Source organism: Rhinopithecus bieti, unplaced genomic scaffold (genome assembly GCF_001698545.2).
Source record: "Rhinopithecus bieti isolate Rb0 unplaced genomic scaffold, ASM169854v2 scaffold_7648, whole genome shotgun sequence".
NCBI classification, from domain to species: Eukaryota; Metazoa; Chordata; class Mammalia; order Primates; family Cercopithecidae; genus Rhinopithecus; species Rhinopithecus bieti.
This window is the reverse complement of record NW_016805609.1, coordinates 947,619-964,113: the sequence shown is the minus strand read 5'-3', so window position 1 is coordinate 964,113 and position 16,495 is coordinate 947,619. Positions and strand designations below refer to the sequence as shown.

At 34.4% G+C, this 16,495-nt stretch overlaps 1 protein-coding gene across 5 annotated transcripts in view; it reads left to right on the top strand.

Moving 5' to 3' along the window:
• Positions 1-10,278, top strand: part of PTAR1 (protein prenyltransferase alpha subunit repeat containing 1) — a 50,695-nt gene extending 40,417 nt beyond the window's left edge. For 2 of the 5 annotated variants that reach the window (XM_017873060.1, XM_017873057.1), the window contains one exon: positions 1,123-10,278. In XM_017873060.1, the coding sequence (XP_017728549.1) occupies positions 1,123-1,465 (343 nt within the window). In that variant the 3' untranslated portion in view covers positions 1,466-10,278. The remainder of the gene's footprint in view (positions 1-1,122) is intronic. The other 3 variants (XM_017873059.1, XM_017873058.1, XM_017873061.1) reach the window with 3 other exon arrangements.
• Positions 10,279-16,495: the final 6,217 nt, after the last annotated feature.

Sequence of the window (16,495 nt, the reverse complement as noted above, 5' to 3'; positions counted from 1 at the left end):
GGAGGCTGAGGCAGAAGAATGATGTGAACCTGGGAGGCAGAGCTTGCAGTGAGTCAAGATTGTGCCATACTGCCCTCCAGCCTGGGTGACAGAGTGAGATTGTCTCAAAAAAAAAAAAAAAAATACAATATCTGCAAAGCACATTAGAGCAAAGCATAATATAAACTAGTTGTGCCTGTATTACATAGGCCAGTTTTCTACTGCTGACTCATTGTCATTAGGCAGCTTATCTAGCCTTTATGTTTTACCCCTTGTAAAACTGGTACATTATATGCTCCCTGTCTGCTTCAGAATATGCAAGGAAAATGAATAGAATTCTCTTTTAAGGGCTTAGAGTTGCTAATGTGAATGATGAGATATAACAACCTAGAGCTTATACAGTTCATTGTACATAGATGTGCCCCCACTGAATTGAAATTTTTGGAGATTAGGCACGGGAATCTTCATTTTTAACAAACAATTCTAGGTGGTTCTAAGGGCAGGAGAATTGGTCTTCTCAAAGGGAGAACAGGAACTGTATCTTTTAACATGTTTGGCTCAGAGCCCAGCACATCCCCAGTGCATGTGGATGTTTAAAACTGTAGTTGGTGATGGATTTAGGGTAAAGTTCGTTGACTTTTAGGGAATAAGACCCACTACAACAGATACGTTATTTTTATTAAAGTATTTGATAGAGGCCACAGATTCAGCCTCTAAAGGAACTGTTCAATCCCCTTATTTCTGAATCACTTGTCTTCCAGGATATCAATGAGGTTCGTTTTTGGTTTTGTTTTATATTTATAATTTGTAGCAGAAATAAGACTATCACATATTTCTAGTTTTATGTTATAGTTACCATAGAGTACCATCTCCAAGTCATTGTCATCTCAGTAAATGCTTATGAAAAACCTTAGGACCGTATTCTTTCTCACAAACAAACCTGTAAGCTGGGGTTATAAGACTTTCTTTGTCCAAATATCCTGGAACATCATTGCTACTGTTTTTCCTCCTTCCCCTGTATAACTTGGTTATGAAGTGGACAGTGAACTGAATACTGTATGTTTTGAAATTGCAAACTTTTTTTCCTGGAATGTGAAAAAAATGTGATGTTCTTTATTCTCTTCCTTCCCCTCTCTATCGCAGGCGGCATATTTTCTACCTTCAGCATCACTTAAATGGTAGGTTTCCTCACAGCATGACCCAGTTGTCACCTGCAGACAGCTCTGGGGGGACTTTGAGTGACTTGCACCTTATCCCAGCAGGCTCCCAACTGTCTCAGGCAATGGAAGTGGATGGACTGAATGACTCTAGCAAGCAAGGCTATTCCCAGGAAACCAAACGCCTGAAGCGGACACCAGCTTCAGACTCTCTAGGCCTAGAAATGGAGCACAGGTTCATTGATCAAGTATTGTCCACCTGTCGGAACGTGGAGCAAGCCAGGTTTGCCAGTGCATACAGGAAATGGCTGGTTACTTTGAGTCAATGAAAGAGGTGAATTAGTCCTACACGGTTCCCCTTTTAGTGCAATATTGCTTTCTTTTATTATTTACATAGTTGCATGAACTGTTTACTATTATTGGCTAACCATATGTTCTTCATCTTTAGGTTGAAAGTCCATAGTAAATCTTTCATTTTATTTATTTTGTTAATAACTGGCATTCCTGTGGGGATAAAATAGTTGTATAGTTCCTTCGTGCTAAACAACGTGTCTTAAATTTTCTGTTGAACTTCTCACCCTTTGTATTTCTGTAAGTGGGGCTTCTCATTTGGTTTTCCTGATTGGTTCACATACCCTCTACCCACCTCAGTCCAATTGCTGCATAGGCAAATTCTTTTAAAAATTAAAAATTTAAGGCCTAGGCAGGAGGATTGCCTGAGCCCAGGACTTTGAGACCAACCTGGGCAACATAGCAAGACCCCATCTCTACAAAAAGTAAAAAAAAAAAAATAGCTAAGCATGGTGCTATGCACCTGTGTTCCTAACTACGCAGGAAGCCGAGGCAGAAGGATTGCTTGAGCCCCAGGTGTTTGTGCTATAGTGAGCCATGATTGCACCACTGTACTCAGCCTGGGCAACAGAGTTGAGACCCTGTCTCTAAAACAAGTTGAAAATAAACATTTATGTTGCAGTTCAACTTAAGAATGTTGGTATGAATGCTGAATAACTTGATGTAATTGTTTTGAGAATCAAATGGCTAGATGGGTGAATGTGTAAAAATATAAACTAGTTCTCTTTCTCTAGCCTGTTCTACCCAATTACCAAAGTCAGAAGTATTGGAATTTATATGAAAAAAATGCTTCCAATGTAATCCATTTTTTAAATGGTTATTTAAAAAAAAAAACTAATTTAAGAGTTTATGTAATTGCAGTAAAGGAAAATTATTTTATTGCTAGTTTTGATAGATTATTTTACCTCAAATTTGGTATATGCCAAAACATGTCATTCCTTATAAAGTTGATTTTTTTTTTTCTGAAAACCTGGAATGCTGTTTTAGCTATTACTACTTTTAATTTCACATTTACTTATGACAAATGGGAGAAATATATAAAGAAATATATCCTTTTTAAAAATCTAAATTATTGAGGATACACTATGGAAACTACAAAATTATCATGAAGTGACTATTAAAGTTTACTGGCAAATGCCAGGGGAAGGAATAGTATGTGCAAAACAAAACACTTTTATACTGAACTTAATCAGGGATGAGGTACCAAAGTATCCACATTATAGCTGTATCTTATGTTTTCAATAACAAGGGCTGAGTTTTTCAGGTAGGTGGGGTGAGGGTGGGGAATGGGCCACGTAATGTCTGCTTTCTTATATTTGCCCTTTTGTAAATGGTCTGTGTTTCTTCTTTTCATATACTTTCTGTTTTGCCAATCCATTACATATTTTTTGTCACTTTCATGTGTCATTTTTGTATATCTTTCCTTTCTTACTTCAGGGGTGTGTCTTCAAGATTTCTACCCCCTATTTGCAATGAATTTCATACCTCATCTAAAATACATTCATATACCAGAAATATCAACAAGAGTGGCCCTTCTAAAAGTTTCCCTAATGATAGAAGCTGTCAGTTGTCCTATCTCTGTGCAGAATGTGAGTAATAGTGGCAGAAATGAGTGTGACAACCATGCTTTGCCTGTTGTGCTTTTTACTTGCTAGGTAATTTGTAAAGTGGGGATAAAGATGTAGGGAAAGTAAACCTCTCTGTCTCACTGTTACAGAAAGCCTGGACTTGAGTTAGGTACATTGCCTTAAAGAAGCAGAAATATGTCCTTTTCTTGGGCATCATGGTTTTGTTGAATGGCAGACTGTTTAAGTGAGTGAGACTTAAGAACGCCAGAAACGTTGTCTAGCCTGGCCCCAGTAGACAGAATATGTTCTTCTCTCAAGTCAAAAATTACCTTTTTGTAGCTTTTATATTATTTAGATGAAAAAATACCATTAAGAACATAATTCCATGGCCCTTTGTGTACAAAGCATATTTTGAATCAAATACCTCAAGGTCCACCTAGACCTCTATGGATAAAATCATAAGTTTATGATTTTAGCTCCTGTGAGGGTTTGGGGCAAACTACACAGAGAAGACATGGGTGGTTAAACCCATTCCACTAAAATATGTCGCCAGATTCTGGCCGAACTCAGTATTACCTTTTTTCCTAAAAATCATTTTTCACATTTTGAGTGATAGGGCTTATTGTGCTTTGATGTGAAAAAATGTCAGGAAATGAGTGACAATACCCTATGAAACACTAGCTAAATTTTTATAGTGCTTCATGCCTTTGTGTACCTTCCACTGATGATCTTGCCCATCTTTGGTGTTAACTATTTTCATATCTTCTAAGGCTCTTAACCCACTCTTTTTTGAAGCCGTGCAGTCCTTTAATATGTCTTGGTTTCTTCCTAAAAGTTTTAAGTAGAGAGCAAAAATACAAATATCCAAAGGATACTGTTAGTATGTCACTTTTGTGTGCTGCTTTATTTCTAGAGTTTGCCTTTTTTAATTGTTCATTCACAGAAAATCCTAATATTGCCCTATATGGTTGTTTTTTTTCCTAAGTGGTTAATATTTAAAACCGCTAGCTGTAGCATGATAATGTCTTTGACTGAGCTCATGTAGTAGAAAGGATGTGTCTATTTTCTGGGACTTGTTAGTCTTCACTTATTTTTCTATAACTAATTGTTAAAAGGAAAAGATGGCTTATTGACATGTATTTCATTAAACTTTCACTGAAAGAACAGTGGGTCATTGTACCATACTGTGGATTAAGAATACTACTGACAAGCAAAAAGCATTAAGCTCTGTAACTGTCTCCACCACCACCTTCACCCCACTTTTAGTGTACCTTAGTGTACTTTAGTGTACCTGTTTTGGCAATACAGTGTTTTTTAGATTCTACTTGTGCCCTGCACATTGTGAGGACTCATTAAATATTTATTAAATTAATGAATGACTAACAGAAGAAGAGAAAGATTGTTTGGGAGTGGTAAGAATGAGTGATGATTGAGAAATTGATGGATTAGTGCAATGGATTGTGAATGAATGATGCTTTCTAGTTTCATAATACTTGGGAAGCGCTATCGCCTGTAGAATAAGTTGATTTAGACTTTTTTTTCTTCTTTTCATTACCTTGTTTAAACTTGTTAAATCCCAGCCAAGAAATGCAGCTCTGTAATTGTCAATTAACTGTACTATAACATATACTAAAAATTGTAGAGCTGAAGAACCCACTTGCATTAAGAATACCACTTTCTGTTCATTTGTGGTATTAGAGGACAGATCCTGCACACAGAGGCAGAACTGCTTTTGGTCATCTGAAGAAATTATTTGATTTCAGTGACTTACTGATCTGTACCTGTGCACTTACCATCATTTTATGCTTCTCCTTTTTTCCCCACAACTTGAACTGTGACTCTTTCAGATACTTCTTAAATCTGTGTGAGTCACTTTGTAAGCTTAGGGATTTGATACATATTAATGTCTCCTTTGTCTTCTCTAGGTTTTAGCATTTTATTACGTCTTAAGAAACTCTGGGCCCAGACTTTCAGTCATATTTCTTATTCCTATGGTACAGTTCTCACTTAAAGGCTTAATTATTAGTTGGGTTAAATACATACAGGTTATCTCTAAAAGTACTTAAGTTTTCAAATAAGGGCTTATGTGATACAAGATATGGAAACAAAAGTTTTTGGATTTTTATGCAGTAGTTTGCAGGAAAGCAAATACATAGTAGATCATATGCCACTTAGGTATGTTCAGGTCATGCCAATTTATTCTTGTTGGGCCACACACACATGTATGTGCGTGTAAAAAGAATTTTTAATATTGAAGCAAACAAATTATCAGTTTAATAATTTTCTCTTATACAGCACAAGATGGCAGATACCACCTACTGTATAACAATCTAATAATCCCTACCCTAGCTCCCCTGAGTTATAGAAGATGCTAAAGATTTAGTTGTAAAGGGAAGTAACATGATTTTTTTTTCTAAAAAGCTGTTTTAAGCTAACTATTATTTTCTATTGGAAAATTATATTTTAAAACTTAAAGATATTTAAAGTGTGCTAGAAAATTTGAACCTGATAACAACTGAACCCTTTTGTCTTGAATAAATTTCTCAAATAGAACTGTGCAAACCCTAGCACTTTATGTGTTGCTGCCTCCCCACACCTAGGTATGCTCTGTAATAAGCTCCCAGTTAATGGAGAGATGTGTAGAGGCACTGGGAAGTTAATGAAGAAGAAAAATCAACCCCAAGAATTCCTTATTGTCACATAGTGTCTTTTAAAAAATAACTATAGGACTGTGTTAATTTGAGTGCCTTTCTTACTTTTTTGGGAGCAAGATTATATTTAATGTTTAAGAAAACAGGATGGAAGTTTATCAAACAGTTGATTGTGGCCCATTGTTTTCTTTATTCCCATCGCTAGGCATGGCCCCATAGGGTATTTTATCCTTCAGTGAGAGACTGATATAAGCAGGCAGGATGCTTTGATTATTCCATTAGTTATCATTTTAAGCACCCTACCAAGATTTCGTTCTTTCTTTCTGGCAACTAACGTTTTGGGGGTTGGAGGCATCCCATTTAGAGGATGGTGTGTGCACAAATAGATTAGCCTGAAACCTGCGTCCAACGGGAAACAGTGGCACTCTGCCCTAAAATAAAGGCCAGAACGTTGTCCTAAATGAATCCTTTGCCTTACTTTAGGACCTTCCTTCCCTCTCAAATTCAGGCATAATGTAATATAGTTGAAAGGGTGAAAACAGTACTTGCTTTCAGATATTGGAGGAAAAGAAGTAAATGCATAGATGAAATTTTAGATGTATCATTTTATCTGTTTGTATCTGGAGAAGGGAGGGATAGGAATTCCATATTTCAAGATAGCAAGTATAATTTCATAGAAATATATAGCTAAAGATTCCAAAGTGCTTTTACAGAGAACTGTTGAATAATATATTCCTAAAGGGCAGCAATACGCCATGTTCATGGTGAAGACAGAAAACCAGTGTATCAGTTGTGGATCTTAGGTGGGAGAGGAAACCTCAGGCTCCCAACTTTGACTTCTCTACTCTCACCAGGCCATGTTAACACTGTAAAACCAAACTCTTTGCTAAGAACAATACAGGGCAGTAGTTTAGTCTGCTGATGAAACCTTGTGCTTCCAAGAATATTAGCTATATATAATTTGTGCTTTCTGGACAATAGAATGGTCCAGAAAGCTAACCCTGACATTACTTTTATTAGTCTGTTGTTATTCCTCAGGGTGTAGAAGATTTAGTAAATTTAGGACAAATTTTATATTGTGGCAAAAAGCAAAGGCAAAAATATGCTAAATATATTATTAGCTCTTAAATTTTAGTATAGATCGTATTTTTTATAAACTATTACCAGTACAGTAGCTAGTAGATATTCTGTGACTGCCTCATTGTTCATCTTGCTGCTTTGGTCCCTATGGCTCTAGTATGAACATTCTTGTGTCTTCTGTGGAAATGATTTCTATATTACAGTTCCATCTTTGGTAGAGGTGGGAATAATTGTATTTTGTTTTAGTTGACATCATTCTCAACTTTTAGAAATACTGTTGAGGAAAATGATTACCGTTGGTTTTCAAATTGACAACTATTTTGCTTCCAAAGACTTCAGTTTCCCTCTGTTATATGTGTAGACTTCATATATGTTCAACACATTGCATACTGCCTTGCACATTGTAGGAATTCAACAAGTCAGAGTTGATAAAAGCTAGAAAGATAAAACTAGCTTAACTGTCTTATCATCATTGTCCATATTCTCAGCTTTGGGAAAAATATACCATTTTGCATAAAATACATAATCAGTTTGAAATGCACAAGGCAAAGATATACAGTTGCACAACATTGCAAGTGAAATTTACAAAGGATTTTTATTTTTGTGTATGCTAAAAGTGCTCCTATTTAAAGCAGTTTTCTTTATTAGAGCAACATCTTCCAGCAAAGGTAGAAACCTAACATAAGTGCTCATTTGCCCAAATTAACCAGATAGTTATGTAAACTTTTCGTATTTAGTCTTTAGTCATTTACAAACAATAACATTCTGGCTTTTCTTCCATACCTTTAAGGAATCAGCCTTAATTTTATGTATGGCAGTCACTTTCCTCAAGGTACTATGCAGCACACTTTAGATTGCTTATTTATCTTTATAAGGTGATACGTAATAAATTTAGGTTTATTTGTCACATAATTTCATATGTTCAGATGTTGATTCAAAGAGCATTCTATTAGAAAATTTGTAAATTATCCTCCCTTACAAATATCATCTTGCATTTGGAGCAGGTATTTTTTTCTTATTAGTTGAAGACTGGGTACAGTTATAGTAAATGCTCAATAAATGCTTAGTCAGTGATTGATCTAACATCAAACTAACAGCTTTCAGAAAGGAGACTGTTGACATCTTTTCACCAAGGAGTATATTTGTAGAGTAATATATGTGTGGAATTTTAAAATTACATCATTTGACATGATTTATGAGGCTTATTTAGGCTGGAGTTAGTAACATGTAATAAAAATATTATTTATACACAACGTAGTTGAAAGATAGGAGATGTGAAAGTAGTATTTTCTTATGCAAGGCATATTAATAAATGTAATTAAATGTCTTAAGCAGTTGGCTGAACTCTAGAGAGAACTACTGTAGTCTTCTGCAATCAGTCTCTGTATTGGTATATCCAGTACTATTGGGGTTTAGGTTCTTTTTATTCTTCCTTAAATCTTACTTGTTTCTAGCATCTTAAGAGTGGTAATGGTAAAATGTGAAGTTACAATAAACTTCTGCTTGTTTTCTCAGAACATCTTTGGCATGAGGGAGAACTTTTTATGAATGATACAGTAGTTTCAACATCTGTTAATCTGTGGTTTTCAAAGCATTTTTGACAGAGTTTACCTAATGTAAAAAGATTAAACAGTTTTATAAAACACAAATAAACATTCCTACCTGAACTGTGAGGAACAGAGTGTATAGTACAAATGTAATTAGGCATTGCCTCCTGGCGAGGTTCTTGATGCATGACTATGATGCTGGCTGCTGACTGAGGTGAGCACTGTGAGTATTGTATTTTGGCATATGTTGTTTTTAGGAAAATAATGGAATGCATTCTTAGATTAACTTATTGTTTTTGAGTTAGAAAAAATAAAAGACAAGGTATCATAAGTATGCCAAATATTTTCCACTGCAAAAGATTTAAAAGGAGAGGGAGAAAAAATATCAAAGGCCAGTTATGATTTTTTTAATAGTGTCTAATTTTTTTTTACTCGAATTTTTTGGACACTAGTCAATTGCATAATTTAACATGGAGGAACTTTCATTTAAAAGAAGTTCTCAGCTACTATATTCTGCCATTAGAATTCACCACGCCTGTTAATTTTTACATTGCTTGAAAATTTAAGTTAGCTGCCATCAAAATCATCATTAAGATTTTCTTATAGTTTATGTTTAAATGGAAAAGTTATGTATATAATCTGTAGTGCAGGGTCAGGCCTTGGCCATTAAAGGTAAGTTTGGCTAACTTACTTTACTGAAGAGACTAATGGTCTTCCCTCTGTTGCAGTGCTATGTTTCTTGATCTATTTTTCCCCAGTATAACAGTCTACATTGAAGTCCTTTAGCTCTCTCCATATACTAATTGACATTTGTTAAGGATTCAATATTTTGTGAATTCTTTTTTCACTTAAAATGCATATCTTGCAGAGAGATAAGAGTGAATTTTGCAATAATTTATATGCAGAGTGTGTTTATGGGTTTCTGGAAGTTCGAGTTAGTACCCCAGAGTGCTTAAAGTATGATGCTAAATTCTAAGGCTAATATAATGACTATAGATTATCTATATCCACACTGTTCAACAGAAATATAATGTGAACCACAACATAATTTTTAATTTTCTAGTAGCCATATTAAAAAAGAAACAAGCAAAATTAATTTTAATAACATTTTATTTAACCCAGTATATTAAAAATATTATTTCAACATGTAATCAATATAAAAGATTATTAATGAAACACCTTATCTTCTTTTTCTTCCATACTAAGTCTTAGATTTGAGTGTATTTTGTACTCACAGCACATCTCAATTCTGACTGGCCACATTTTAAGTGCTCAGTAGTCACATATGGCTAAGGGCTACTATACCGGACAGTACAGATTCATAGAGTACAAAGTATGACTTTATTTTAACTTTGGAGATGGTGAGGTAGGCATGTAATTGTGGTACTTTAAAAATTCAAAATAGTTAGAAAAGCGTCTAATAGAATTATCCACTTGTTTTCCTTCATCTTCATTTTAATATGCTCTAGAAGTAGGATCAACCTGTTCCAATTTGCCAAGCATTATTTAAGGAGGAATAATTCCATACCATGTAAAATACTGTGACATGCTGATTATAATACATTATTAACAAATTTTCAAGTTGCATTCACTAAATTCTGTCCTGTTTCTTCAAAATAATATAGCTTAAATTGCATGTTAATTGTATATCTTACCTACTTTGTTTTTATATTATTCTTACAATATAATCATGTATATTAACAAACAGCCTTGGGATTCTAATCTTCCTCTGCAGCTGTCTTCCAGGACTTACTGGCACTTATTACATTGTGATAAGTGTCAGAAAAGTAGAATAAAATATTCTTTTTCCATTAGATTTATTCTTATGTGACCATGTACCAAGCCAGATATAAATTATTGTATTTCTGTAGAATATGGAAAATAGTGTTTGTCTTACCTTTGCTAAATGTTTGCAATTTCTAAGTAAACCTTTCATCTCCTAAAATGAGTGTTAAGTGTGATTTTGTTTTTACTTTTAGTGCTTTAAACTTGAATCTAGTGTACCAAGCTTTCCATTTTATTTGCTTTGATGGTGGTAGGGAGGTGGAGGTGTGAACTGTTGTGTAAATGAAACCAATAACTTTATGACCTACATTTATAGAAAGAATAAAAATGCCACTATGTCTAGAACATAAAAGAAATGTCAAAACAAATTAGAGAAATTGCCACAGTTGTTTTAAATTGCATTAACAGTGACTAATTGCCTTATGAAAGTTATTATGACTAGATGTGCTTTTTCCCACCTATTTCAAATGAAACCGTAGAGCACACAGAATTACTCGGTTATTTTAGTGTTACATCGTATGTTTTCTCAATCGTGAGTCTCACTTCTGTATGTTATAAGCCAGATATAGCAGCGTTACTTACACAGTATAATACGTAGATAGACTCCAAAAGGTGTTTGATAAAGTGGATGCTTTTTTTTAACTCAAATTTTAAATATTTCAGAAGTGTTTTATGGGAAAGATCTATATTACTTTATCCCTTGACTATTTAGGATTATATTTTATATAATGCATTACTATTATGTATATTTTGGTTAGGAAACAGGATATCAAATTTATCTTGCATGATGGCAAAGTACTACAATTGTTTAAAATTGCAGTACTGGCCAGGCGCAATGGCCCACACCTGTAATTCCAGCACTCTGGGAGGCCCAGGTGGGTGGATCACTTGAGCTTAGGAGTTCAAGACCAGCCTGGCCAACATGGCGAAACCTCGTCTCTACTAAAAATACAAACATTAGCCGGGCATGGTGGTGCACATCTGTAATCCCAGCTACTCAGGAGGCTGAGGCGGGAGAATGGCTTGAACCCAGGAGGTGGAGGTTGCAGTGAACCGAGATCATTCCACTGCACTCCAGCCTGGGTGAAAGAATGAGACTCCATCTCCAAAAAAAAAAAAAAAAAATAAAAAAAAAAAAAAAAGCAGTAGTGTTTTTGCACTGATAAGCTAGGAAAGAAAACTAGCTTAATTTGAAGTAATAAGCAAATTATATAAGAAGTGTGACAAAAATCCGTATTAGTAAAGTGCTTCCCTGGGAAATTGATTTGGTTAGTAACATGCTTTTTGAAATGAAAGATCAACAATAACAGATCCAAGATGATACACTAGCCAGTTTATTAAATATGAGAACCCTTTTGTCATTGGTCTACATTTAGCAGATAGCACAATTTTCCTCATGTTGGAAACTCAAAGTTTTGCTTTTGGTACTCTATTACTTAAAAAAAGAAAAGGTATTTTTTATGAGATATTTAAATAGCATAGCTTTTGTCTACTAGTAACCTACTCCAGAATGGCCCTGTTAGGCATCATCTTTAAGTTACAGTGCGCCCTTTCTTTAAGAGAAACACAGTAGTATCATTATATGTGTACAGTGTCACAGAAGTAGAATTTGAAGGGTTACTTGCCTCTCCACCTTAGCTTTAAAAAAAAGGAAGCAATAATTTACATCTTGTTTTTGATTTCACAAAGAGATTCTTAGAGTAATCCTGGCTGTCAGGGTTCTGAGTGCTTTACCTCTTCTTAATGATGTGAGCAACAGACAGAATGGTATTTCTGAATTTACACTTTTAGTATTGGAAAAGTCTGACGATATACAAATGTCTCGTATTAGATTTCTCATATACCTCTCACAGTAACTACAGCAGCATGATCAGGGAAAGGTCTGTGTAGGGAAGCTAACAAGGTTGAATTGACCCTCTGTCATATTTTATATTCTCATATTTTTTAAAATTGCTAGTGACCTCACTAGATACATTGTTGAGAAAATACTGAAAGGTAGTGACCACATGGGACGGGTATAACACCAGTCACCCCTGTTTTATTTTCAAGTAAGTTGTGTAATCATACCATCTACTGACATCCCTTGGAGCAAAAATTATCACGTTGTCTCTTGTTTATAAGTGAGGACACATCTAGTTGGTGGCATTGATATAAGTCTTAATTTCAGTTATTCCACGTGAATAAAAAAACATCTTGTGTAGCATTTATTATAGTAGAAAATCACCAAGAACTACAATGTGCAACAATCGATTGAGTAAATTAGTGTTTTCCTGTAGAGGTATACTATGCACTCATAAAAACAGAACTTATAATAACAAGGAAAAAAACTCATAGTAAGTTTAGTTTTTAAAAATAGGTTACAAAGCAGTATGTAAATAAGATTCTAACTTTATTATTTTTTTAATTTAAATCTCATTTCTAATCATAGCAGGACCAACCTTCATACTGAATACAACTAAAAATGTTGGAAAATATATTAAAATCTTATTCAAAGCAGATAAATTAAAAAACATCATACCAAGACTGTGGAATGCCAGCAGAAAAAAAAAATCAAAAAGAGCTAAAGACAAAAGATTAAACTGATAACTCACTTCTCGACAGCAACATTGACAGCAAACACATATGCAATATGTTTCCATTCATGTAAAGTTTAAAAATAATAAAATCATTAAAGAAAACAAAATTATTGCAAAGATCAGGATGGTGGTTGCATCTAGTTGGGGAGTGGAACCAAGCCAGGGACAGAAACAAGATGAAGAACTTGTGGGACTCTGACAGGGTTCTGTTTCTTGGCTTGGCCTTGGGTACTTGTTCACACATACATATATACACATATGTGTGTGTGTGTATATATATGTATAAAGCATACTATGTCTTTTTCTAGTTATATTCGCAAAGAAGAAAAACATTGGAAAAATTAGGGTGCCATATTCATGACTAGACAACACATAAAACATTCTTCCAGCCAGGCGCAGTGACTCACTCCTATAATCCCATCACTCGGAGGCCAAGGTGGGAGGATTGCTTGAGGCCAGGAGTTTGATACTATCCTGGGCCACATAGCAAGATATCCTGTCTCTACAAAAAATAAAAAAATTAGCCAGGTGTGGTGGTGTGTCCCTGTAGTCCCAGCTACTCGGGAGGCTGAGTCAGGAGAACGGTGTGAACCCAGTAGGCGGAGCTTGCAGTGAGACGAGATTGCACCACTGTACTCCAACCTGAGGGACAGAGCAAGACTCTGTCTCAAAAATAAAATAAATACACAAAAAAAGTACTGAAACAACAGGTTTTCCAAATGAAAAAGAGGCCCAACTTTTACATAATATACAAAAATTAACTCAAAATGAATCATAGAATGAAACATAAGACTAAGAATCCATAAAACCACTAGAAAACAAAGTATCTTTATGACCTTGAGGTAAGAAAGATTTAATTGGACAAGATACCAAAAGCCCTAATAAGGACATGATTAAAAAAAAATCAAATCGAGAAGGGTATGCCACACACGTGTAGGGCTGTGTGCATGCTCAGGAAATACCTGAGAAGGCTGTAACTCTTAACTCCTTATTCACTTTAAGGCTATTCACACACAGGAACTTAAAGCTAAAGCAGAGCTAGAAACTACCTAAATGAATGTGGAAGTCTTGCCCCAGCATGCACAATGAGCCCCTCAATAATAAATGGGAGATTTGTTACTTTAAGGAAATATCTGTCCCAATTACTAACTGACCACCATACTACTGAGAAAAGACTTTGGTGGCCACCTGCAACAAAAACAACAACAACAACAACAACGGACTTTTACGAAGTTAGTTCAGAAAAGTCACCAAACAACAGTACCAATAAACCTGTGAATGGTGGATAATCTGACTTCCAGAATTGGCACATTATATTATTCAAAATGTTCAAATTTCAACAAAAATATTGCAAGACATGGAAAGAAACAAAGTATGGCCTATACCCAGGAATAAAAGCAAACAATAGAAATGGCCTCTATGAATGACCAGACATTAGATTTAGAAGATAAGGACTTTAAATCAGCTATTTTAAATATGTTCAAAGAAGTAAAGTAACTGTATTCAAAGAACTGAGAGAAAATATAAAAACTATGACTCATATATATGTAATATATAATACAGAATATTAAGAAAGATATTTTAAAAGGAAAGAAAGATTCCAAAAAGGTATACTAAATGTACTAAAGGGCCTCAATAGCAGATTTGACTAGGGAGAAGAATCAGCAAACCTGATGACAGGTTAATTGGCAATAAACAGACTGAGGAGCAGAAAGAAAAAAGAGCAAAGAAAAGTAAATAGCTTTAGGGATCTGTGGCACACCATCAAGCCAATCAGCATACACATTATGGGAGTCACAGTAGGAGAAAACAGTGAAAGTGTTAGAAAAAAATACTTGAATATATAATTGCTTTAAACATCCTAAATTTGATGAAAAACGTCAATGTACAAATCCCAGAAACTCTGAGTAGAATATGTTCAAGGGGATCCACATAGACACATTATACTCAAATTGTCAAAACCAAAGAAAAAGAAAATTTTGAAAACAGAAGTTACTTGTCATGTGTAGGGGATCCTCAATAGTATTAATATCTGATTTCTCAATAGAAACTATGGAAACCAGAGGGCAGCAATAGACATGTTCTCACTGCTGAAAAGTAAAACTCAACCAGGAATTCTATATCTGGCAAAGTATGTCCTTCAAAATGAAAGAAAATTAATAAATTCCAAGATCAACTAAAACAGTTTTTCACTAGCAGACGTTCCCTAAAAAGAAATACTAAAGGTAATCCTTCAGACTGAAAGGGCACTAGACAGTTACTCAAATCCACGTGGAGACAGTATGATATATTTTTTATTTGTAACTCCTTTCATTTCCTATCCAAAAGACAACTGCATGTAGCAATAAATATAAATCCATGTTAATAGGCACACACTATCTAAAAATGTAGGTTGTGACAAAAACACCATAACTGGGGTGGGTAACAGAACTATAAAGGAGCAAAGTTTATATCTAGTATGAAAACTAAGCTGGTATTAATCCAGACCAGATTGTTATACATTAAGATGCTAATAGTTTTCCCTAGGGCAACCACTAAGAAAATAACTCAAAAATATAAAAGAAGAAATGACAAAGGAATTAAAATTGTACACTAGAAAATATCTAACAAAAAGAAGACACGAAATAATTGAAGAACAAAAAAGACAGACATATAGAAAGCAATAACATGACAGACATAAAGCCTATTTTATCAGTGATTACAATAATATAAATGGATTAAACTAAGTAAAAGGCAGATATTGGAAGAATGGATTAAAAAAACTGGTCCAACTATATGCTGTTTTCAAGTTACATACTTTAGATTCACAGGTGCATATAGGTTGAAAGTAAAACAATGGAAGACGATATATCATGCAAACCCTAACCAAAAGAACTAGCTGTGTGACTACACTAATACCAGACAAAATGGATTTCAAGACAACAACTGTTTTCTAGAGACAAAGGAGGATATTTTCTGATTATAAAGGATCAATGCATTAAGAAGATGGCAGTTATAAACATATGCACCTAACAGCCCCCAAATACATGAAGCAAAACCAATAGAATTGAAGAGAAATACACAAGTCAACAGTACTCAACATTCAATAATAGAACAATGAGACAAGGTCAAGAAGGAAATAGAAGTCTTTAGCAACACAGTAAACCAACTAGACCTAAAAACATCTATAGAACACTTCACCCAATGACAGCAGAATATACATTCTTAAGGAAATAGGAAACATTTTCCATTATAGACCATATGTTAAGCCATAAAATAAATCTTAATGAATGTAAAAGCACTCTAATAATATAAATACTGTTTTCTGACCACAGCAAATTAATTAGAAAACATGCCAGGAAGAAATCTGAGGAAATAACAAATATGTGGAAATCAAACAACACATTCATAAATAACCAATAGATCGAAGACAAAATCACAAGGCAAAATAAAAAATACTTTGTGGTGAATGAAAATAAAACATACCAAACCAAACTTTATGGAATGTAGCGAAAGCAGTGCCCAAGGGGAAATTTTTAGTGTAACTACCTACATTTAAAAAGAAGGAAGACCTCAAGTCAATAGTCTAGACTTCCACACTACTAAACTAGAAAAAAAAAAGAGTAAATTAAACCCAAAGCAAGGAGGAAGAAGAAAATTATAAACATGACAGTGGAGATAAAATGGAGAAAAGAAAAACAATAAAGGAAAATTAATGAAACCAAAAGTTGTTTCTTTGAAAATTTCAACACAATTGAAAACTCTTTTAACAAGACCAAGAAAAAAGACTCAAATTACTAATCCCAGGAATGAAAAAGGTGA